The following is a 26245-nucleotide window of genomic DNA, read 5'->3' as shown; positions in this document are numbered from 1 at the left end:
TACAAAGGGACCCCTGCTATGCTAATTGCAACCTTTGGGTCTAACTGTGCTGTACACACACACACACACACACACACAGACACACACACACACACGCTCAACGAATCTATGCTATTTGATAAGAGGCAATTTGATGTCAAGAGAAGAACTATTTAGCCTAGGCTCCATGCCAAGCCTTGGTTGTGCCACTAACTGTGAAACATACCCTCTCTGACCTTCAGTTTTCTGGCTGCAGACCTATTTTCCCAGGGATGCCAGGGAGGGAGGATAGGCAACTGGTCCATTGGTTTATTCTCCCCACCTTCCTGGCGCAGCCTTCTCAGGGAAACTCCGCCTCAAGGCTGGGGACTGGAGGAGGGGTGCGGGGGGAGGAGGCAGGGTGGCCATCTTTGTGCGGGGCCGCGCTTCCGCCAGCGCCGCGGCGGGGAATCTGCAGCAGGTCGGCTGGCGATGGAGTGGTGGGCTAGCTCGCCGCTTCGGCTCTCGCTGCTGTTGTTCCTCCTGCCCCCAGCGCAGGGCCGCCAGAAGGAGTCAGGTGGGCTCCGGGCAGTGCCGAGCCTGCCCCTTGGGCTCGTGGTCTGGTCGTAGTCCCGAGGCGCTCCCCCGCGCGGCCGGCGCCCAGGAAGATGCTGTGGCCGCTGTAGTGCGGATCTGGGCAGAGGGCATCGGGGCGCCTTGCGGCGGAGAGTGAAGTGCCAGGGTCTCTGCTCTTGCTCTGGATCCTGGAGAGTAACCCATCCCCCAGAATTCAGAATGACAGGGAGGAGAGAGAATTCCCCGTTCACCCGCAGGAGGCGTCGCCCGTGCTTGGCTACTCTGGACCTGCCTGAAACACTGAGGGTCGGGGATGGGGACGAATGTCATTCGCGCGCGCGTGTGTGTATATGCGTTGCCAGAAGAGAAGAAGAGGGGTTTATTGTCTGTAGCTTTTAACCGATCCTCTTTGTGGAGTTTAATTTGATTAGTAGAAAGTGAGAGTCCGCGTCACTATCCATAGCATTCTGAGGGTTGGGCGTTAAGCTTGGGAATTTTCCAGTTTCTTGGACACCTGACACCCGGGTAGAGGAACACACAAAAATTCCTCCCTGGCGTTTCGTTTCCATCAGTTGGATGGGAAGGGGATTTCTGAAAGTTTTGGTCTTCTGTTGCTTCTGCCTGTGTGGTGTTAGCAAATAACGCTCAGGAGACTTTTTTTTTAAACTCTTATTTACTTCACTTTTTAAAGGTTCAAAATGGAAAGTATTTATTGACCAAATTAACAGGTCTTTGGAGAATTACGAACCATGTTCAAGTCAAAACTGCAGCTGCTACCATGGGTGAGTTCTTTTCTTTGATGTGTCTTTGAGAGTTTAGTTGCTGTCACAGGAAGTATTCTAACATCCTCGAGAGATTTTGGTTGCAGTGGTCCGAAAGGCAAGGATGTTTTTCTATTTCTAGGGAATAAGTATGCCCTGGGATGGGAAAGGCTCAGGTGGTCTCAGCCTAACCACTGACTGGCTGTGGGATTCAGTGCACGTGCATCTGTTTTTCCCACTGGGCTGCAAGCTTCCTGAGGTCAGGGTCTGTGTCTTATTTGTTGTTGTCTCCCTGGTGCTAGCCCTCAGTACGTGCTCAATAAATATTGTTGAGGAAATAAACCCATCTATAGCTGAATCTAGTCCTAAATTTCCTGATGGTTATCTTTAGAAAATGCACATCAGGCTGGGCATGGTGGTTCATGCCTGTAATCCTAGCACTTTGAGAGGCCATGGCCGGTGGATCACCTGAGGTCAGAAGTTCGAGACCAGCCTGACCAACATGTGGAAACCCTGTCTCTACTAAAAATACAAAAATTAGCTGGGCGTGGTGGCACATGCCTGTAATCCCAGCTACTCAGGAGGCTGAGGCAGGAGAATTGCTTGAACCCGGGAAGCAGAGGTTGCATTGAACCCAGATCACGCCACTGCACCCCAGCCTGGGTGACAGAGTGAGACTCCGTCTCAGAGGGAGAATGCACCTCAGGGCCAGGATGAGGTATGGTAGATAGATAACTCTGAAAACAGACTTGGGTGTTAGTGCCGGTACTCCCACTGGTTACCCCTGTGCCAAGCCACTTCAACTCCTCTGGGTCTCAGATTCTTCATCAGCTAAGTAACAGGGTCTTTTAAGCTCCGCTTTATGTTATTTTTGACTCCTCAAAAAATTCCCTGGATGCTTATACTTATTGAAAACTTACTATGCACTCAACTTTAAAAGGAATATAAAATAGTGTAATTTTGGTTACTGCTGTCAGGCTATCAGAGTAAGGGGGTATCGGGGAAAGCGTGGACCAGACAGACCAGAACAAGAGAGTCCGTGCTATACTGTAAGGCAGAAACTTCACCTCCTGTGGGATTGGGAGGAGATGCCAGGAGGACTGAAGTGACTAGAAGGACACAGGTGTGGCATGAGTGGTGAAAGAGGAATACAGAACTGCCAAGGGAGGGGCAATCCAGATGGAGGGAGGAAGAAGAGACATTGACCCACTTTTTACTTTTTATTGCCTTATTGCCGTTGATGTTTCAGATTACCTACAGGGCTTCTAGGGAAGAGCGGTTCATTCTCACCCTCGATTCTTTCCTTCCACTTACTGTGTTCTCTAATACGAAACCTAAATGCACTTAGGAAGTAGGTGGAATGGCACCACTCTCTTGGCCTGCTTTCCCTGATGACTCCCATTCTTTTCCAGTGTCATAGAAGAGGATCTAACTCCTTTCCGAGGAGGCATCTCCAGGAAGATGATGGCAGAGGTGGTCAGACGGAAGCTAGGGACCCACTATCAGATCATCAAGAACAGACTATACCGGGAAAATGACTGCATGTTCCCCTCAAGGTAAGAGTTACGAGGTAGATATATCTTCTGACTTTATTACATATAGGCTTACCTGATACCCTTTTATAGAGGAGCCAATTCATGGGACTGGCAAGCAGATCCCTCCTCCCATTTCAGGCAGACTACGAAAGAGTGACAAGCTCTTCTCCTTGCCTGGGAATTTTTCTTGCGAGCTACTCTCAAAGCCTGTCTCCTCTGTGAGACTTGGCTCATCACTGGTAGCACTGGTGGTGGCTCTGCCTCTTCTGCTCCTTCCCTGGGATACAGTAGCAGCAGGATACAGGCCGATGAGGCCTAGCAGGAGGGAGCTGGACTGAAGGAGGAGGAATTGGTTGAATGTCATGGGCCAGTGTAGTTCTAGATACTGAATATTCAAGGGGAGGTGGTAGAGTCAAGAGGAGTAACTAGATGGGGTGTGGTTGCTCCCACCTGTGATTCCAGCACTTTGTGGTGGATTGCTTGAGCCCAGGAGTTTGAGACCAGCCTGGATTATGGCGAATAATCTGACAGAGTGGCAAATAATACGACAGAGTGAGACCCTGTCTATAAAAAAATATAAAAAATAAAAAACAGGAGTAGCTAGTGCTGCAAATTACGCCAGCCAAGACTTCAGAAATTCAGGTGTGAGACCCGAGGTACCATGTCATTTGGCTGAAGGCAGGGTGGTAGGCAGGGAGGGTCATGGGCTGAGCGTGGAGGTTGAGTTTAGCCAGCATTGCATTTTGGAGTTTTTTGTTTTTTGTTTTTTAACTCAAATCTTTATCAAATTAGAAGATACAAAACTCAGAGGGCATAATATTCCCTTATGTAAGAGAATCTTTCTAAACAATCCCTATTCTGTCATTAAAAGTAAAATAAATGTGCAGAGTTGCAAAAAAATTATCAATTTTTACATAAAGATTTGTATTATTTGTATTTAATAACAACTTTGTAACAATTTAATATTTACTCTTGTAAATATGTAAAGTAAGCCAGGTGTGGTGGCTCAGACCTGTAATCCCAGCACTTTGGGAGGCCAAAACGGGCAGATCACCTGAAGTCAGGAGTTCGAGACCAGCCTGACCAACATGGAGAAACCCTGTCTTTACTAAAAATACAAAATTAGCTGGGTGTGGTGGCACGTGCCTGTCATCCCAGCTACTCAGGAGGCTGAGGCAGGAGAATTGCTTGAACCCGGGAGCCAGAGGTTGCGGTGAGCTGAGATTGCGTCATTGCACTCCAGCCTGGGCAGCAAGAGTGAATAAATAAATAAATAAATAAATGTAAACAAGAAAACAGGCTGGGCATGGTGGCTTGTGCCTATAATCCCAGCACTTTGGGAAGTCAAGGCAGGAAGATCGCTTGAGCTCAGGAGTTCAAGACAAGCCTGGGCCACATGTCAAAACCTCATCTCTACAAAAAATACAAACATTAGCTGGGTGTGGTAGCATGTATTTGTAGTCCTAGCTACTTGGGAGACTGAAGTGAGTGGATCACCTGAGCCCAGGAGGTCAAGATTGCAGAAGCCATGATTATGCCACTGCACTCCAGCCAGGGTGACAAAGCGAGACCTGTCTCAAATAAATAATAAGAAGAACAATGAAAAAGAAAGATTATTTAATATCCCACAACCCTGAGGAAATCAGTTACCCTTTGGCTATCAGATATCAGGGGAAATAAGGTTGTAGAGGAAAAAATCATTAAGGTATTTTAAACAGACATTTGTTTTGTTATTTGGGACTCAATAATAGAGACTTTAAATATAAATTGTGAGTCTGGGGGAATTTTTAATTTCTACAAATGAGAAAGAAAATAAGAATATAGACATTGTTGGACTTTGAAAGCTTACCCAGTGTTTAATAGTTTGCTGAACAATTGCCAAATGAAATGAAATGCTTTCAAAGTTTCTGAAAGGCACAATTCTCTTCTTCCTGAGCTCAGAACATTTTGATCATAATCATGAGCTTAGAAATGTTCTGAAGGGAGTACAGTACATTTCATTAGCAATAAAGTAATGTATATTTCCAATGACACTGAAAGTTCCCTATCCTAGCTACACGTACAACTAGGGAAAACAGAGAGGGACAAAATACAAATAGAATGCAGTATTCCAGAACACAATACTGAATGAAATGCACACAGTTGTATGATATCTTAAAGATTCCCATATAGCTAGAAATAATATCTTTCTAGGTCTAGATACGATTTTTTTTTTTTTTTTTTTTTTTTTTTTTTTTTTTTGAGAGGGAATCTCACTCTGTCACCCAGGCTGGAGTGCAATGGCGTGATCTTGGCTCACTGCAACCTGCACCTCCCAGGTTCAAGCGATTCTCTTGCCTCAGCCTCCTGAGTAGCTGGGACTACAGGCACCTGCCACTATGCCTGGCTAATTTTTATATTTTTAGTAGAGACGGGTTTTCACCTTGTTAATCAGGCTGATCTCAAACTCCTGACCTTGTGATCCACCTGCCTCAGTCTCCCAAAGTGCTGGGATTACAGGCAGGTCTAGATACTTTTAATCTATCCAGTTTCAGAAACCTATGTGACATTTTAAAAATTCAGTTTTGAATAAAATGAAATATAAACTCCACATTTCAAGGATGAGCAGAGGAACCAGAGATTTATCTAATTCTAGAGACAAGTCATTTCAAAACTGAGTTGTAATAGTATTTTTTAATAACAGCTTTATTGAGGTATGGTTAACATAAATTACATGTGAAGTATAGAATGTTCCCACAACAAAAAAAGTATGTGAGGCTATGTTAATTAGCTTGATATACTCATTCCACAATGTAAACATGTATCAAAACATTACATTGGATCCTGTAAATATATACAATTATTATTTATCAATTAAAAATAAAACCTACAGTGTACACTAAGTCTTCATGTATGTTTATGCCAAGATAATGAACCTTCCATCACAACCAAAATATTCTTTCTGCCTCTTTGCAGTCCCTGTCTCCTGCATCTCCCTGTCTCCCTCTCCTCCCCATGCCCCACCTTCAGGCAGCTGATGACTACTTTCTCGAATTATGGATTATTTTCTAGAGTTTTCTATAAATGGAATTATATAAGAGAGTACTATTTTAAAAGCCAAATGTGGCTGGGCGTGGTGGATCACACCTATAATCCCAGCACTTTGGGAGGCTAAGGCGAGTGGATCACCTGAGGTCAGGAGTTCGAGATCACCCTGGTCAACATGGTGAAACCCCGACTCTACTAAAAATACAAAAAAATTTAGCCAGGCATGGTGGCAGGCACCTGTAATCCCAGCTACTTGGGAGGCTGAGGCAGGAAAATTGCTTGAACCTGGGAGGCAGAGGTTACAGTGAGCTGAGACCACGCCATTACACTCCAGCCTGGTCAACAGGAATGAAACTCCATCTCAAAAAATAAAAAATTAAATTAAATTAAAAGCCAAAAGTGAAAGAAATATGAGTGTTTTAGCTGTAATGTATAAATTGTACTGCAACTTTTAAAAAACTTTTTAACTAGATTTTTTTCTTCTAGTGTCAAAGAATATTACATGCACTTTGGATATGTAAAATATCCAAATATTTTAGCATGGTAAAATAAAAAACAGAGAGGGACAAAATACGAATAGAATGCAGTATTCCAAAACACAATCCTGAATGAAATACACAGAGTGGTATGATATCCGGAAGATTCCCATATAGCTAGAAATAATATCTTTCTGGGTCTAGATACGATCCTTTTTTTTTTTTTTTTTTGAGAGGGAATCTCACTCTGTCACCCAGGCTGGAGGCTGGCTGCCTCTTTGCAGTCCCTCTCTCCTGCATCTCCCTGTCTCCCTCTCCTCCCCATGCCCCACCTTCAGGCAGCCAATGACTATTTTACCATGCTAAAATATTTGGATACCTCCAAAAGACACTCAGTGAAAAGGAAGTTTCTCTTCCACCTCAGACCGCTAGTCCCTGAGACCTCTTTTCAAAAAACAATAAGAATTATGTGTCTTGTATATCCTTCTAGAAATAGTCTATACATATACAAGCATCTAGACTTATCAAGGAACTAAAACGTGCTCTATCTTCTGTTCTGCACTTAGATGTCTTTTCCATATAACAGTAGATTTTGAGATTGTTCCATAAGAGTCCATAGAGAACGCCTCACTTTTTCATGGCTGTATAATAATTTATTATATGGATTTCTTTATTCAGCCCTCTATCAATGGACATTTAGATTATCCCTCACCACATCCCTTTGCTTTTTGGATAATGCAAGCAATGCTGCAGTGAATATCCTTGTTACCGTGAACACTCATGTAAATATATATGTAGGCTAAATTCCTAGAAGTATAATAACTAGGCCAATTAATGTCATTTTAAAATCTTGATAAATAGGCTGGGTGCAGTGGCTCATGCCTGTTATCCCAGCACTTTGGATGGCCGAGACGGGCAGATCATCTGAGGTCAGGAGTTCGAGACCAGCCTGGCCAACCTGGAGAGAACCTGTCTCTACTAAAAATACAAAAATTAGCTGGGCATGGTGGCCTGTGCATGTAATCCCAGCTACTCAGGAGGCTGAGGCAGGAGAATCACTTGAAATCAGGAGGCAGAGGTTGCAGTGAGCTGAAATTGTGCCATTGCACTCCAGCCTGGACCACAGAGCGAGGCTCCATCTCAAAAAAAATAATATATATATATATATACACACGTATATATATCGATAGATAGATAGATAGATAGATAGATAGATAAATAGGCTGGGCACAATGGCTCTCACCTGTAATCCCAGCACTTTGGGAGGCTGAGGTGGGAGGATCACTTGAGCCCGAGAATTCAAGATCAATTTGGACAACATACCAAGACTCTGTCTTTACACACATACACACACACACACACACACGCCAGGTGTGATGGCACACACCCGTAGTCCCAGCTACTCAGGAGGCTGAGGTGAGAAGATTGCTTGCTCCTAGGATTTTTGAGGCCACAGTGAGCCATGATCATGCCACTGTACTCTTCAGCCTGAATGGCAGAAAAAGAGACCCTGCCTCAAATAAAAAAATTTAAAAAAAAAGAGAGAAATCTTGGTAAATAGAAGCTAATTGTCCTACAAAGAGGCTAAACACTTCCATAGCTCATATATCATATGCTGGAAATAGATCTCACACCCTCACCAACACTGCACTATTGGACTTTTGATCTTTGTCAATCCGATTGGTAAAATTGGTATCTAGTTTCGTTGATATTTCTTTATTATTAATACAGTTGAGCATCTTTTCCTATGTTTGTGAACCGTTGATATTTTTTGCAATTATCTCCCTATATATAAAAAACACTTGTTTTTTTTTTTTGCTGGGGGATCTCACTACATTGCCTACTGTGTCACTATGTTGCAGGTCTAGAACTCTCGGGCTCAAAGAACCTTCTGCCTAAGTCGCCCAAGTAGTAAAACAATATTTTAAATCAGTCATTTCCATGCTGCCAGGAAATTTTGATCAAGCCTTTGAATGCTGCCTCTAGCATTGTACTGGTCAGGACCTCAAAGAATGAGGCAGAAACCAGCTAAACTGTCAGTGTATCTTCTTTTTCTTTCAAGAAATCCTCTGAGGATTCCCAGGGAATCTAGTCAGAAAGCTATGTTACAGTGTTTATGATTCTGTATATAACACTTTTTCTGGCTTGCAGAACTGATTTTGATAGTGTTCTTTATTCAGGTTGAAGATGATGAAAGGTTTTCTATCTGTTCTCATAAACTAGGAGACTTAATTATAATGAAATAAAAATGGTGTCTGTGAGAAGCAAAGCCAAAGGAACACAGGTAGAAAATTAGCTATTTCACCTGTTACGAGAGTTTGTATCTTGTCTACTAATTAAATGATGCCATATAAGGGAAATAAAGAAAAGAAGAATGAATAAAGTGGTAGAAGTAGCAATAATATTCCCTTCAAAGCTATGATGATTTATTTGGAAAATTTTATTAAGTATTTTAAGCTGGAGCAGCTTAGCTAGGAGTGAACTTGCACAACGCAAAAAAGCAGAATGACCCCTTTAGAAGCATTGCTTTCAGGGAACTTTGCAGTAGGCTGATGATCTGGAACACTGAGTTGTCTTACTTTAAAATGTGAATGGGACCTCACCTTGTCGTAGAGCCTGCAGGCACTGCTCTGCTGAATTTATGGTATGTCTGGTTGACAGGTGTAGTGGTGTTGAGCACTTTATTTTGGAAGTGATTGGGCGTCTCCCTGACATGGAGATGGTGATCAATGTACGAGATTATCCTCAGGTTCCTAAATGGATGGAGCCTGCCATCCCAGTCTTCTCCTTCAGTAAGGTAAGTACAGGGAGAGCCACATGGGTGGATGGAGGGTGGTCCTCTAAGTTATGAGCATGAGATCATTGTCCTGTGACATAGTCTGATGGGCAATGGTAAGGATGAGGACTGAGGAACAGAAATGGGTCTGTGTCTCTATTAGCGTCACAGTGATTGAGCAAAAAGACAGAGGAGAGGAAGTTGAGAACCGGTAAGTCATGTAAGATTGCTTGAGTGTCTATAGGGCTAGAGATGGAGGCTAGGGCGTGAGAGGCCTGAGAAACCTACAGGAATTAGAGGTGGGTCCCGAAGATCCTACAGAGCATGGGAGGAAGGAGTCCAAGAAAGCTTAGAGTTAGGGAGCACCTTCATTCCAAAAGTTTATTGAGCTCCTACTATGTATATATTCAGCCATAGTGCTGGGTATCATCTGTCCCATTTGTCACCATATTCCAGGGGCCCAGCATGGCTAAAAGTGAACCTGAAGGTGCCAGATAACTCCACACGATGTGTGTGCAGGCAGTGCCTTGAAGGGATAGGCCAGAGATAACCTAGAGGGCTATGCAAGGGGGTGATCTTTTAGACTCATTATGGAAGATTGGAGTAGCTAGGACACACCTGTAGGCTTAGGGAATTGGGGCAAGGAATATCTTGTCAGTGCTCAGGTTCATGTACATGTTGCATCGCCAGGGATGGGCCTTGGTTCCCCAGAGACAAGGAAAGCATTTGGGGGTGGGGGTGGAAAGGCTAGAAGAGACTGGATGGAAGATTCTATGGGGTAAGAGTGAATTGAGGAAAACCCCATGGAATTTGGGGAAAGGAACACTATCTCTGATTTGGTTTGTCCAAAGCAGAGGGACCTTTTATCCCCACTTTTTCTTTATCACAGTTTACTTTCTCCCTAGACTTGTTTTATTTCCTGTGTTGCAAGTGGGCAGAGGCCACATTTGTGTTGCATTTCCCATGATCTAGCCTCATTTCTCAAAAGTGCTTGGTTCCATTGTTTGTCGTGAAACTCACCCAGAAGAACAGATAGAGGCTCCCATGTAAGTCAGTAGGGACTTCGTGTTTGTTATCTATCTATTGTTTCTGCAGATAATAAAGTATGACCATCGGTATACTAACTTTCCGTTCATCTTTACTTCCCTCCTGTTTTTTAAATCAGTGACTTCTAGTTTCCAAGGGAGGGTTTTACTCTGTCAACTTTATAGTTAATTGTGCAGCTTCTATTGAATAGCTGTTATGTTTAAGGTGGTTGATGAATCACATCTTTTTTTTTACATATTTGAGAGACAGCAAACAGCATATTGTGCATGTATTTCCAGTGGAAGAAACAGTAGAGTTAGAGGTTAATCAGTGGCCAGATTTTGAACAGAAGTAACCATAAAAAGGGAACAAATGGAGGCCAGGCACAGTGGCTCATGCCTGTAATCCCAGCACTTTGGGAGGCCGAGGCAGGTGGATTTAAAAAAAAAAAAAAAAAAAAAGGAACAAATGGTTTCAAACTTCTTTCTTTTTTTTGAGACAGAGTCTCACTCTGTTGCCCAGGCTGGAGTGCAGTGGCGCGACTTTGGCTCACTGCAACCTCCACCTCCTGGGTTCAGGCGATTCCCCACCTCAGCCTCCCGAGTAGCTGGGACTATAGGCACCTGCTACCATGCCCGGCTATTTTTTTTGTTTTGTTTTGTATTTTTTAGTAGAGACAGGGGTTCACCATGTTGACCAGTCTGATTTCGAACTCCTGACCTCAGGTGATCCACCTGTCTCGGCCTCCCAAAGTGCTGGGATGACAGGTGTGACCCACTGTGCCCAGCCTCAAACTTCTTTAAAAAGATGTGATAACACCTCTTCCTCTCCTTCTGCTCATCCATACTTCTGACCATGATCGATGAATAACCAAGAATGTATTGACCAATCAATGTGAGCCCAACAGTGCCATAGTATGAGATAACACTAGCTAATATTTATGAAGTACATAAAATGTGCCAGATACTGTTCTAAGATTTTTATGTGTATCAACTCATTTAATATTCAAAATAAGCCTTTTAGGTAGATCATATTATTGATATTATTGTTTCCTCCATTACAGTGATAAGGAAGCTGAGGCATAAAACCATTAAGTAACTTGCCTAGAGCTATAAAGAGGTGGAGTCAGCATCCAAACCCATATGATCCACGTCAGGAGCCCACACTCTTAACCATTGCACTGTATTTCTTGGCTCTTGCTCTCAAAAAAACCCATTGGGAAATAACCAAAAACTGGTAAGACAGTGTAAACTCTTAAGCGTAATAGTCAAACAATGAGAGAGCTCTGTGATTATTCAGAATTGGGCATATTGTTTCCTTAAATTGAAAATCTTAACATTATATATCCTCTAGGAAAACAGAATTTGGGGGAACTAAAAATGTTGACCTTTAATGTGATTCTAAATTCTGGAATTCAGTGAGCCCATGACTTTTAATCCATAGTCACTTTTGCCTTTTAATGTCTACAGGCTAGACTTTGGAAAATAGGGAAAATATATCTTTGGCAATGTGACACTAAACCAAGGCTGTCCAGATCCAGTGGCATGATTGCAGTTGCCTCTTTTCACTCTATTCCAAGACTGATTTAGAACGACCTGTCTGTTTTTGTTGAAGACATCAGAGTACCATGATATCATGTATCCTGCTTGGACATTTTGGGAAGGGGGACCTGCTGTTTGGCCAATTTATCCTACAGGTCTTGGACGGTGGGATCTCTTCAGAGAAGATCTGGTAAGGTAGGTGCTTTAAAGAAGTTTTATTTTTTCCTCTTTCTGGGTTTTCTTGAAATAAGCCATAGAATATAACCAATTGTTTACTTTTTTTTTTTTTTTTTTTTGAGACGGAGTTTCACCCTTGTTGCCCAGGCTGGAGTGCAATGGCACGATCTCAGCTCACCGCAACCTCTGCCTCCCAGGTTCAAGTGATTCTCCTGCCTCAGCCTCCTGAGTAGCTGGGATTACAGGCATGTGCCACCACACCCAGCTAATTTTGTATTTTTAGTAGAGATGGGGTGTCTTCATGTTGGTCAGGCTGGTCTCGAACTCCTGACCTCAGGTGATCCGCCCACCTCGGCCTCCCAAAGTGCTGGGATTACAGGCGTGAGCCACCACACCCAGCCTATTTACTTTTAAGTAACTAATTTTTAAGTTAAAAATTAAGGACAGAAAACTGTAACATAAGCAATTTTGTATATGTCTAATAATGTTTACATATCCATAGAAAAGGGCTGAATAGTCCATCCTAAACTATCAGCAATGCCTCTTTGCAAGGGATTGTCAGGGACTTTTGTTGTTTTTTTTTTTTTTTTTTTTTTTGAGACGGAGTCTTGCTCTGTCGCTGGGCTGGAGTGCAGTGGCCGGACCTCAGCTCACTGCAAGCTCCGCCTCCCGGGTTCCCGCCATTGTCCTGCCTCAGCCTCCCGAGTAGCTGGGACCACAGGCGCCCGCCACCTCGCCCGGCTAGTTTTTTGTATTTTTAGTAGAGACGGGGTTTCACTGTATTAGCCAGGATGGTCTCGATCTCCTGACCTCGTGATCCGCCCGTCTCGGCCTCCCAAAGTGCTGGGATTACAGGCTTGAGCCACGAGACTTTTGTTTTCTATTTTAAATTTTTATTTTTTAAATTTAATTTAATTTAATTGTTTTTTGCAACAGAGTCATGTTCTGTCTCCAGACTGGAGTGCAGTGGTGCTATCGCGGCTCACTGCAACCTCTGCCTCCTGGGTTCAAGTAATTCTCTTGCCTCGGCCTCCTGAATAACTGAGATTACAGGCATGCACCACCACACCCGGCTAATTTTTTGTATTTTTAGTAGAGATGGGGTTTCACCATGTTGACCAGGCTGGTCTGGAACTCCTGGCCTCAAGTGATCCACCCACTGGGTGCTGGGATTACAAGTGTGAGCCACTGTCAGTATTTTCAGTTTTTCTATACTTAAGATTCTTTAAATAAGAGTGTGTTCTTTCATAGTAAGAAAAAATGAATGACCGTGTCATGTGGGGGATAGAAAATTATTTGGAAGAATATAAACGTACTTGGCAATTAAGAACGAAATACTTTAGGCAAGGCTGAGGGAGCATAAATGTTCCATAAGCATCTCAAGTACAAGCTTATTCCAGATCCTCTCTGATTCATGACTGAGACATGCCTTGGCCTGTTGACTCCATCCTGCTATCATTTCAGAATTTAGATTGTGTAGCTCATCCAAGCTGTAGGTATTTCTTAACTAGCTACATTTTACATCATGATTCAAACAACTTTGGTGCTTAATTAGGGAACTTCCAGAAACACAGTCATTATAGGGCTTCTTTCAGGTATAAGGAAAGCAAACAATTCAACCTTGTTTCCATAAATACCTATCACCTCTCCCAAGTGTGGCTGAAGGTTCAAAGAGGGTTAAGGGAATATTCCCCTCCTGAAGAAGCGTACAGGGCTGCAGTCCTCAGTGGTGGGTAGAGCCCTTTGTTAAAAAACAAACTTCTCCAGTGGGTATAATTTGGAAATTTAAAAAAATAATAACAGTCTCATATTTTACAGAACTGGAACTAGAAATTGTCTTTGTCCAGCCCTTAATTTCAGGGATAAGGGAATGAAGGCACAGAAAGGTTTAGTGATCTGGTCAAGGTCAGAAGCAAATCTAGGCCTAAAGTCCTGGTTTCCAAGTGCTTTATGCAACCTTCTTTACTGGTTAATATTCCTTGTGTTTTCCTGACATTGAGACTGTCATTGCTTGTTTATTTTTGGGTTTTGAACATAATTTTGAGACGGGGGAAAAAGGTAAGTTTTTTTTTTGTTTGTTGGTTGTTTTTTAAAATTTTTTGTAGAGACAGGTCTTGCTATGTTTCCCAGCCTGATCTCAAACTCCTGGGCTCAAGTGATCCTCCCCCCTTGGCCTCCCAAAGTGCTGGGATTACAGGCATGAGCCACCACACTAAGCTGGAAAAAAGGTTTTAAACTTTTTTTTCCCTAAGTTATTCTTGGCCTTGGCCTTGGTTTTCTAATCCTTTCCCCCACCCCACCCCCTCAGGTACTTGCAAATACCCTTTTCACATTCTTCTTTTTGTAGCTCTTTTCCCACCTGCCATGCAGCTACCTTGTTTTTAAAATCTTTAAAAACATTTTAACTGATTATGAAACCTATATATGCTCATAAAATTTTACAAATATGTATAACTTAGGCAACTTTCCCCCTAACTTATTGGTGTATCTAAGTAATCTTTCCATGTCAGTACATATGAAGCAGTCACTTTATTTATTTGTTTATTTGTTTATTTTTAAGAGGCAGGATCTCACTATGTTGCCCAGGCTGGACTCAAACTCCTGGGGTCAAGGTGTTATCCAGTTACTCCACCATGTAGTTATTAATACCATTTTCCCCCATGTAAACTAGTAAACAATTTTTAGGCAGATAGAATGTTTTAAAGTATAATCTTATATGAATGCTTTTTTTCTTTCGATACCTTCCTATTTTATTCAATTGAATTTATTCATGGTTATAGAATTGCCATTTTGTTTTTTAGAACCCTCCGTTTGGAATCTCTAGTGATGTTCATTGGTTACCTTGAAAATTTAATAATCTGCTTGTTTATCCATCTGCACTGATGTCTGCCTGCCATTTTCCATTCTATTTTTCTGATATTTTGGGAGTTTGTGCCCACTGATTTATATTTGACTCTGTAGAAGAGTTCATTGTTCTTTACAGATTAAATATTTCATTTGTTATTGTCAGAGAGAGTTTGAAAAAGAGGGCTGGGGTAGCACCAGGCTGTGGTGGCCACTGTTAGCACTTGCCTGGAGAAACAAGTCCTAACCTAGGTCTTTTGAGGGAGGATGGGTAGGTTAGGAGAATGAAAGAGAGAGAACAGTGATACACAGTTTGGGTCCTGTGTATGTATATTAAACACAGCTTCCCCAGGAACAAAGGAAATAAAGAGAAGTAACTTTGAGTATAAATTGATACATTTTTTGTTAGATAGATTGACAATATGTATCAAAATTGGAAATGTATACTGTGTATCCTTTGACCCAGCTGTTTCACATCTAGAATGTATCCTAAGGAATTAGACAAGTGTGCAAAGATTTGTGTACAAGGATGTTTACTACCATGTTGTTTCTTAGAGCAGAAAGTTGGAAACTACCCAAAAGCCCATCAATAAAGGATGAAGTGAATCATAATATGACTGTAAAATGGAATTTTTGCAGTGAGTCTTTGCCAGAGGTTATAAAATGGAACATGGTGCATGAATGGAAAGGCAGTGTAGGTTTTAAAAGCTCTGCGTTCAAATCCTGGCTCTTATTAGCTGCATGACTCTGCGCAAGTTGCTTAACCTCTGAAGGACCTCATTTGTAAACTAGGGATCATAAAATCTACCTCTTAAGATAGTGAGAATGATTTTATATTTACAAAGCACTTATAACAATGTCTGTAACATAGTGAAGTGCTATATAGATGTTGGCTGTTATTATTATTTATATTTCCTATTAAGATTGTTACCTGGGCTGGGCGCGGTGTCTCACACTTGTAATCCCAGCACTTAGGGAGGCCGAGGCGGGCGGATCATGAGGTCAGGAGATCGAGACCATCCTAGCTAACACGGTGAAACCCCATCTCTACTAAAAATACAAAAAATTAGCCGTGTGTGGTGGTGGGTGCCTGTAGTCCCAGCTACTCGGGAGGCTGAGGCAAGAGAATGGCATGAACCTGGGAGGTGGAAGTTGCAGTGAGCAGAGATGCGCCACTCTACTCCAACCTGGGCAATAGAGTGGGACTCTGTCTCAAAAAAATAAAAAATGATTGTTACCTAACAGTATGTATGGTGTGACCTCTGTTACATAGAGCAAAGTTTCTCAGTATTAGTGTTGCTGACATTTTGGGCTGGATAATTCTTTGTCCTGGGAGCTATCCTGAGCACTGTAGGATTGTTTAGCAGCATCTCTGATCTCTGATCTATACCCACTAAATGCCAGTAGCAGTCCCCTAGTAGTAACAATCAAAAATGTCTACAGACATGGCCAAATGTCCCCTGGGTGGGAGGGAAGGGCAAAATTACCCCCAGTTGAAAGCTACTAATATGAAGAAATGATTGCCAGTAAATTCTTGGCTAAAATGTTACATTGTTACCTGTGGACGGGGAGATTCCAGAGGACTTCTTACTTTTATCTTTATGCTTTTTCATGAGAACTTTGCATGAGGAGCATGAAATATTTTCCACTAAAAACAAAACAACAAAAATCCAGTGCTATAGTGTCTCTGCTTGGGCAGGAAGAAGTAGGAGGTAAACAAGATCGTTCTGGCCTTAAGACTGGAGAATCAGGTAAAGGTGATCCATCCAGAAAAGGCCAGAGGATGAGCCAGGTTGGCTGAGGGTGGAGGTCTGAGGACCTGGAAGATACTGAGTGCATTCTCAGCTGAGTGAAAATGAGCAGCATGACATTATATGTATCTGAAAAGGATCTATGCCTAGAAAGTTTATATCCTGAGTTTCTCCATTACTGTAATACAGCCCACCAATCCCTCATTAACTTCAGTTCAGCCTTCCCCTCCTTTTTCAGAGGAAGATGCTGTGCAGACTTCTGTACAGGGAGGGTTCCTACGAAGCAAGTTAAGAATGATGCATCTGTGAGCTAGCAGTTTCAGTAAGGAAGGCTGGCCGTGGTAATGTGTACTGAGATCTGAGTTTCAAGGACTTCATCTTTATGGAGCACTTAGTCTGGCTTTAAGAATACAAAGGTGCTTTTCAAATATCAGACTAAATCCGATGACACTTCCCACCTATGCAAAACATAAAATGAGAGTGATTTCCCTTTCATTCCATTTCTGATGCTTTTTTATTTTTTTGCAGTTTTGTTCACATAATTAATTTCATCAGTAGCACCCTACTTAAGGTACAGAGGAAATTCACATTTGCCAAATTATAAAGAGACCTAATCATGACCTTCACGGTTTGGGGGCTTTTCTTTCAATGTTGTTAACTTGTTAATGGGGAGTAGATTTGTAGATACAACTGAGTAGCACCTCCAGAGCCATGAAATGGTAGCAAAAGGAAACAAAGTGTCCTTTAGGGCTTTTTCTTTTGAGTAGCTTTGATTAGACTTATTTAGAAATATGAAGCTCTGAACTAATCTTCAGAAATGGTTAAAGCACATTCTTACATAGTTGAAAAAGATATATTAAAACTAATTAAATTCTGTATTCTTAGGTCAGCAGCACAGTGGCCATGGAAAAAGAAAAACTCTACAGCATATTTTCGAGGATCAAGGTGAATTATTTTCTGACATTTTACAAATACATTCTTCCAAGTAATGTAAAATATAAGTAACCTTGAGGGTATGACAAGCTCTGTAGTTCAAAGGGAAAGCTAAGATAACAAAGAAAGAAATGTGGAATCACAATTTTAGATTTGAGAATAATTCACATTATTTGCCCAAATCGCCATTGATTGAGTTGATATTCAAAGAAGTAAAGTTCATCCACTTCAGTCATTTAGCAGATATTTTACATAGTGTTACAAGTGTGTTGGGCATTGATTGTGTGATGTCAAACACAACAGATGGGTGTCTTCTTACAGTCCCTAGGAGTAGCTTATGATCAGTTTCTAGTAGCTTATGATCATGCCACGGTCACTCTGCTGGTTAATGCAGAGCAGGACTCAACACCATATTTCTTAACTGCCTTTTTTATCAGAACATGTGGCTGCCAAATAGTAGTTAAGAGCACAGACTGAGACTGCTGAAAATGAAGAAGAGAGCAGGGAGGAAAGAGAAGAGAAAAATGGCAAAGGTAGTAGAAGGACCCTGTGTTCAGTTCCATAGTCCCAGTGCCAATAACAGTTCCTAGCATGTCAATATACGATAAGTATCTGTGGAGTAGATGAATAGAAAAGACCATGAAGGGAGAAGGGTTTTGTAGTTTTAGCAAGTGAGGCCTTGCCAGAGATTATACTCTCTCTTCACCCTCCTCTTCGCTTGGGAGATAGACTTTAGGAGGTAAATGGATTATCCAGTTACTATGTCCTGTTTCTTACCAACTTCTTTGATTCTTAAATCTTGAAGTCACAAATTAACTTGGGGACCATGTCTGGACTTCAAGAGTTTTAGGACTCCCTTGAAATTATGTGGGGATATGTGCATTTTTCTGGGAAGGAGAGGAGGTTGGTTCATAGTTCTTAACAAATTATCAAGGAATCCATGATGCCTCACATGTCAAGACCCTCTGCTACCTGGAACATCACTAGAAATTTTTCCACATATAGTCATTAGGTTTTTAAGCCCTTTGGTTTTTGTGCATTTTTAAAAAATTAAATATTATACTGGACTGTACAGAGTGTACATAACAAAGGTCATGTAGCTGTTTTAGTGAGTGGTGACTAGCTAGCCTCACAGTTATAAGCACCAGTGATTATAGAAGCTACATGAACTTTCCTAAAAGGGAAATCATCCCTGGAATTTGACTATAGTGACCTGAACAACATACCCTTTAAGACCAAACGCAGACAAAGAAGGGCCAAGCACTCTCGAACCCTAAAGGTACAGAGGGGACCAGCCCTGGACAACCTAGAGGCTGCAGTACCCAGTGTACCTCTCCTCTGCTGTCACGGCACCAGTGAATTGTCCATTTGTGCAGAGTCATTGCCTTGGGTCCTAGTCCTGCTCACCTTTCAGGGATTGGGAACAGTATTCTAATACAGGCCACACAGTTTTATGTCACGTGTTTCTTTTATAGGACAAGTCCAGAACGAGATCCTCTCATTCTTCTGTCTCGAAAAAATCCAAAACTTGTTGATGCGGAATACACCAAAAACCAGGCCTGGAAATCTATGAAAGTAATCACCAGTCATCTGACTAGAACTACAGCAGTGAACGTTCTCACTCAAAGAACATTGCCACCTGGGTAGAATTTGAGATTAGGTTTCCTCTCAGTGGTGAGGTGAATGTAAAGAAAGTTCCATGAACCAGCATTAGCATATATGTAAATTCTCCTTTTTCAAACTTACATTGCTTTTCTGGCCATATTATGACTAGTATATTGCACTACTTTGAAGGTTTAAACCAGGGGTCACAAACTTTTTCCAGGAAGGGCCAAATAGTAAATATTGTAGGTTTTGCACGTCATATGGTCTCTGTTGTAGTTGCCAGCAGTAGTATGAAAGCAGCCATAGGCAGTGTGTAAATGAATGAGCCTGGCAGTGTTCTTATAAAAACTTTATTATGGCCGGGCATGGTGGTTCACACCTGTAATCCCAGCACTTTGGGAGGCTGAGGCGGGTGGATCACTTGAGGTCGGGAGTTTGAGACCAGCCTGGACAACATGGTGAAACCCTGTCTCTATTAAAAAATACAAAAATTAGCCAGGCATGGTGGTACGCACCTGTAATCCCAGCTACTCGGGAGGCTGAGGCAGGAGAATCGCTTGAACCTGGGAGGCAGAGATTGCAGTGAGCCAAGATTGTGCCATTGCACTCCAGCCTGGTGACAGAGCAAGACTCCATCTCAAAAAAAAAAAAATAATAATAAAATAAATTAAAAAATTAAAAGTTTATTTATGGGCACCGAATTTTGAATTTCATGTAATTTTGTCATAAAATATTCTTCTTTTGCCTTTTCTTTTAACCATTTGAAATGTAAAAATTTCTTAGTCCATGACAAAAACAAGCAGTGGGTCAGATTTGGCCTATGGGTCATACTTTGCCAACCCCTGGTTTAAATTAATGGTCTCAACCCTGGCTGTGCAGTACAACCAGAGAGCTTTAAAAAATGAATTAAATGAGTCAGAATCTCTGGGGCTGGTGTCCAGGAATCTTCATTTGTTTAAAACTTTTCAAGTGATTCTAAGGTGAAGCCAGAAATGGGACCATTGGTTTACAGTCCACTCTTTCCTCTTAACTCTATGGCTTTTTGCCTTAATCAAAGAAATTAAAGCCTTAACCTTCCTTTATATGACATTTCCATATACCATATGAGGATGCTATGAGAAAAAGCTTTAGACTTCTTGGGAGAAAACTAAGTAAATCTGAGGTGTATGTATTATTTCATACAGTTTTTTAATCAGATAGGAGCAAGTGAGCTTACAAAACTTTATTAAATAATAAAAATATGAAAAATGTATTCATTTAGAATACAAATTGTTAGCATCTACTGTGGGAGGCTGCAGAAGCAAACAAAACTTGTCCCCTCATCAAGGAGTTTACCATCTGCTAAGGTAGATGGAGTGTACATGGGGATCTCAAACTCAGATGTCCCCAGGGACCAGCAGGTGATATCAGTAGGTGAGCAAGAGAGAATACTAACACTTCCAAGTGTTAGTAAGAGCCCAGTTTGCCAGATCATCCTTTTTATTCCCCAAGAAAGATTGGAAATCTGGATTTTTGCGAGAAATATCCTACCACCTATAAAGGTTGGCAATGATTTGATTTTTTTAAAAAATACTTTGCATGCCCAACATAATTTGAGCATGGGCTGTATACACCCCTAAGGTTATCAGCCAGCACTTGGGATCTTCTCTGCATACATAATTTATACAGAGTGAAGTGTGCTGCGGGCTGTGACATCTGAATTCAAAGAAGGGCAACATGGCTTTAGGTGAGCTTAAACTCTGAAATCAGACAGGCCCTGGTTAAAACTCTGTCTTCTATTTAGAGCCACATTGACCTTGAGCAAATCTCAACTTCCGAAGCCTTGGCTTCTGCATTTATATAATGGGAATAATAATGTCTCCTGAGTATATTGATTATGAAGCTTAAATGAGGTAATGTTGATGAAATGTTTAACAATGCTTGCTGCACAGTGATCACAATAAATGCTGTTGCTGCTAATACTAATAACTTCCTTTCCACTTAAAGGATACCTTAGGAAAGCCAGCTGCTAAGGATGTCCATCTTGTCGATCACTGCAAGTACAAGTAAGATTTCCAGTATGGTTTCCATACTGCTTTTGAAATAGCTTCACTTTGGGTGAGAACTTTAATATAAAGGCCCAGCTGGAGTAAATGAAAGTTGCATTAATGCATTTCACTGGCTTTTTCTGAGGGCCTGTATGCACTGACCTGAGTTCTACGGGGACTGTAGAGAAGAATGGAACATCTGTAGAACAGAACAACAGATAGCTGCATGCTAGCTAGCAATCACAGTAATGTAATTACCTCTCCATATGCCCCACCCACTCAATAGTTGAAGTTAGAATAAATATTTCTCAGTTAATAAGTATTAGAATTATTATCCTGGTGTGCTGGCATGCTCCTGTAGTCTTAGCTACTCGGGAGGCTGAGGTAGGAGGATCCTTTGAGCCCAAGAGTTCAAGACCAGCCTGGGCTACATAGTGAGACCCTGTCTTTAAGAGAAATAAAATAAAATTCTGGGACTAAGAATTCGATGAACAGGTAAAACCAGGTCTAGAGGAGGGCAGCAGTGGTGGGGGTGGCTCAGAGTTAGGAATGCCAGTGACACACAGAGTAGGATCTACATGGTGAAAGCAACTCTGGTTGGAGACAGGTGCATGCATGAGAAATGCTGAGAAGACAGCCTTTTTTTTTTTTTTTTCCCTGTGGGCAATCTCTGAAAATTGATTAGGTTTTCCTCATTCTCCTCTCTATACCAGAGGGCCCTTATCCCCGGCCATGGTACTGGTCGGTTAGGAACTGGGTTGCACAGCAGGAGGTGAGCAGTGGGGAAGTGAGCATTACCACCTGAGCTCTGCCTTCTGATCAGATCAAACCCTATTGTGAACTGCGCATGCAAGGGATCGAGGTTGCGTGCTCCTTATGAGAATCTAATGCCTGATTATCTGAAGTGGAACAGTTTCATCCAAAATCATCTCCCCCACACTGCCCATCCATGGAAAAATTGTCTCCCATGAAACCAGTCCCTGGTACCAAAAAGGTTGGGGACCATTGCTCTATACTTTAAGAGAAGAGGGTGATGTCTAGGAAGCAGTGGAGACCTTTGAGCAGATGGGGTACACTAGAGGAAAAACAAGGCTTTGGGAGGCCATGACTAGTTAGAGACGTTAGGCCTAGAAAAGCTTGGGAATTTTTTTTTTCACTCTTTATATTTTATGTTTACCATTGAACATTTATTTTCTCAAATATGTTCCAAATCTACAAACTGTCATTTCCTTCTGAGCCCTGTATACACTCTAGCCGGCACCCAGCTCCTGACCCTATCTAGCTCTGTCTGGAGAAAATAATCCCCTATTTTTCCTCACCCTGACATTCCCAGAACAACCTGTAGTCCTAGCCCTGGCAAAGCAAAGAGTTGATAGAAACCCCTTAGGAACATACAATGTGTCCTTGAAAACTCAAAGTGGAAAGAGAGTGGAGAGGAATCATGAAAGAAGGGGAGGGGAGAATAAGCATAAAAGGTCATATTTGTGGCAGCAGGCATATAGTATCAAGTGTATTTTGCTCTTTTTTCCCCAGGTATCTGTTTAATTTTCGAGGTGTAGCTGCAAGTTTCCGGTTTAAACATCTCTTCCTGTGTGGCTCACTTGTTTTCCATGTTGGTGACGAGTGGCTAGAATTCTTCTATCCACAGCTGAAGCCATGGGTTCACTATATCCCAGTCAAAACAGATCTCTCCAATGTCCAGTAAGCAGTTATCCCCCAATGCAGAGTTTCTAAAGACCCTTCCAATCTGCTTTTAAAAATGCCTTAATGCCTTAAAACCAGTCATGTAAGACATTTAGTCCTATGATTTTTTTCCATTGAAAGCTTTTTTTCCTCTTGGTTTACATACATAGTATTGCATTATTATCCAAGTAGGCTATAAGTGGAATTTAATTTGAAAAAGCACTTTAATACTGGTTTCAAATGAAACATTCAGACAAAATGAAGTTAAAAAGCTCTAATCTCTCCAAGACTAAAGATAGGGATATTCAATCTTATTATATTGTCAAAAGGATTTTCAGATACAGCGTGAGAATTGATTCAAGTGAAGCTTCGGCAAATTTCCTCTCATGATGGGAGGAACAAGGAAGAGGTATAGAGAAGGACCAGAGTTATCTGCATATTGTTATGATGGTGATATCTGTGTGTATATATATATTTTTCTATATATAAAAATATATTTATATATAAATATGTAAGATAAATATAAATATATAATATATTGTAAAATATACGTACACAAAATATATGTAAATATATAATGTAACTTCTGTATTTTCTCAAATATGTCCCAAATCTACAATAGGGTATCTTTAATCAGTGTGTGGGTTTTTTTTTTTTTTATTATTTTGTTCTTGAGAGAACCCTGATATCTTTGCTTTAAGGAAATAATCCACCATCCACATACCTAAAATTATCCATAGACCTCAATCTATATGGTCTTTCTGACTTAGTGCTAATGAAGTTGGTCTACATTTCAGAATCTAAAATTCTTTTCATTTTAGAGAGCTGTTACAATTTGTAAAAGCAAATGATGATGTAGCTCAAGAGATTGCTGAAAGGTGAGTTTTGTTCATTTTCCCTTTCCATTTTACTTTGTCATCCCCATTATGCCCTAGCCAAAGTTACCTGAATACTGTTATCATGGTGATATCTGTATTTTATCCTCATCGTATGGAGATAATTCAGAACTAAAGCCGTCCTGGGGGGAAACATATACACACGTCTGCATATGCCCAAGCTTTATAGAAGTAGACTAAAATCTTTGAGGTAGTTAAACAGGTATGAACCTTGGCTGTTTATAAGTTGTTTTAAAGGAAAAAGATGTTAAGTTCTATTGCTACATGCATGTATGTGGATATGATTGCCATATGGTGGGTTCTTGAGGCTCAAATGAATTAATTTATATAAAATGCTGAATAATGCTTGGCACAAGGTGAGCACTCAAATGCAGACTGTTATTATTATTAAATTCTGTGCTTTAACATTTTCTTGTTAAATCTTGTCTCTAGGGGAAGCCAGTTTATTAGGAACCACTTGCAGATGGATGACATCACCTGTTACTGGGAGAACCTCTTGAGTGAATACTCTAAATTCCTGTCTTACAATGTAACAAGAAGGAAAGGTTATGATCAAATTATTCCCAAAATGTTGAAAACTGAACTATAGTAGTCATCATAGGACCATAGTCCTCTTTGTGGCAACAGATCTCAGATATCCTACGGTGAGAAGCTTACCATAAGCTTGGCACCTATACCTTGAATACCTGTTATCAAGCCAAATACCTGGTTTTCCTTATCATGCTGCACCCAGAGCAACTCTTGAGAAAGATTTAAAATGTGTCTAACACACTGATATGAAGCAGTTCAACTTTTTGGATGAATAAGGACCAGAAATCATGAGATGTGGATTTTGAACCCAATTCTACCTTTCATTTTCTTAAGACCAATCACAGCTTGTGCCTCAGATCATCCACCTGTATGTATCCACCACTGTGAAATTGACCATGTCCATGTGATGATGCCCTTTGTCCCATTATTTGGAGCAGAAAATTCATCATTTGGAAGTAGTACAACTCATTGCTGGAATTGTGAAATTATCCTAGGTGTGATCTCTGTCACTTTATTTTAATGTAGGAAATCCTATGGGGTTTATGAAAAATACTTGGGGATCATTCTCTGAATGGTCTAAGGAAGCGGTAGTCATGCCATGCAGTGATATAGGAGTTCTCTTTTGTAAAACCATAAACTCTGTTACTCAGGAGGTTTCTATAATGCCACATATAAAGAGGCCAATTGCATGAGTAATTATTGCAATTGGATTTTGGGTTCCCTTTTTGTGCCTTCATGCCCTACTTCTTAATGTCTCTCTAAAGAAAAAAAAAAAGACAAAGCCTCTTAATAAATTTAGGAAGTAGTCCTCATTCTTTAATGGAACTATACATAGAGCAGCAGCTCTTCCTCACCCTTTGCATACCTTTAATATTTTTCCTTCTTAAATTGGCCACAGCAGGGGTCATTCACACTCTCACTGTCTTGCAGGAACCACAAGAAGTCTTCATATGTGAATGTGCCGTTCATTTGGTAGTTAAGAGCTTTCAACTTCAAATATATAGGAGATGTTTGTTTTAGTGCAAATCCATGTTGGAGTGCCTCCTTTTTCCTTTTTTCCCATTTTGAAAAAGATGTTTTGGGTAGTAGTTTAATATCTCAGGGTGCTCTTTCTAACATAGTATAAAATGAAGAAAAATATTTAGATTAAAACTCTGGAGTCTGATGACTTAGAACTATCCTTGACCCTTAGGCCCACCCTTTCCACAGAGAAATCACCTCTCTTCTTTTGTCTCTTAAGACCTATTTGGTATTAACTAGTTTCAGAATTAGTAAATGTGAGATTCAGTCACATAATTATCAGACATTCCATTTGTCAGAAATCTATTAGGCTTTTTAAACTCTTTTCCACAAAATTTTAAGTCTGTTGACCTTCTTAGAGAAGTTGAACATGCTTGGCAAGATCATTTCATGGAATAAGCAGATGTTTAAAGTTGGATTTGTGTGTGTGTGTGTGTGTGTGTGTGTTTTGTTTAGTACTAGCAATGCACAGGGACTGTGTTCTTAGGTGCTGTGAGTCTGTCTATAGGCAGTCCAGATTTCTGAGTTGTACTATGGTTTTGCCTTGTCACTATGAGGCCCTACTAGGTGTAAGCATTGTCTCTGAATTTTAATTTCCTCTCATTAAAATAGGAACAAAATTTACTATCCTTTATATTAGGAGCTGAAGATTCATTTCCCTGGGAATGTTTCCCATTTAGCTTCAAGTTTTAGCTCAAACATCACCTTCTTTCTGACTCCTTTCATTCATTCCTCAAGGCAGTAAGGGGCTACCATAGTACTTTGCTTATGCCTGTATTATATGACATCACTGTAGTTGCTTGACTGTTTCTCCTACTGTTCTGTGAACTTATTAATAGGTGAGAATCTAGTTTTACTCATCTTGATGTCTCCAGGATCCAGCACAGTGCCTCATACAGAATAGATCCCAAAGAACTGGTGGGTGGGTGGATGGATGGAGGAATGGAGACAGTTGGCTTAACTGGATCCTATATACAGATTGTTACTGGCTCCAAAGGATGATTAGATAAGACTGTAAGAATTGGATCAATGTAAATCCTCACTTGCCCTTTGAAGAGCCAATAAGAGCATCTTTGTCTTTAAATACAGCAAATGTTATTCA

At 41.0% G+C, this 26245-nt stretch overlaps 1 protein-coding gene across 1 annotated transcript; it reads left to right on the top strand.

Moving 5' to 3' along the window:
• Positions 1-379: 379 nt before the first annotated feature.
• On the top strand, positions 380-26245 carry LOC105470341 (protein O-glucosyltransferase 1). The gene is made up of 11 exons (XM_011722202.3): positions 380-535; positions 1226-1316; positions 2708-2851; positions 8995-9130; positions 11750-11871; positions 17334-17393; positions 18857-18956; positions 20973-21031; positions 22547-22714; positions 23518-23574; positions 24025-26245. Exons 1-11 carry the CDS (start codon positions 451-453, stop codon positions 24179-24181), a joined length of 1179 nt encoding a protein of 392 aa, XP_011720504.1. The 5' UTR covers positions 380-450; the 3' UTR covers positions 24182-26245.

Source organism: Macaca nemestrina, chromosome 2 (genome assembly GCF_043159975.1).
Source record: "Macaca nemestrina isolate mMacNem1 chromosome 2, mMacNem.hap1, whole genome shotgun sequence".
Classification (NCBI taxonomy): Eukaryota; Metazoa; Chordata; class Mammalia; order Primates; family Cercopithecidae; genus Macaca; species Macaca nemestrina.
The sequence above is the reverse complement of the archived record's forward strand: the minus strand, read 5'-3'. Positions and strand labels throughout refer to the sequence as shown.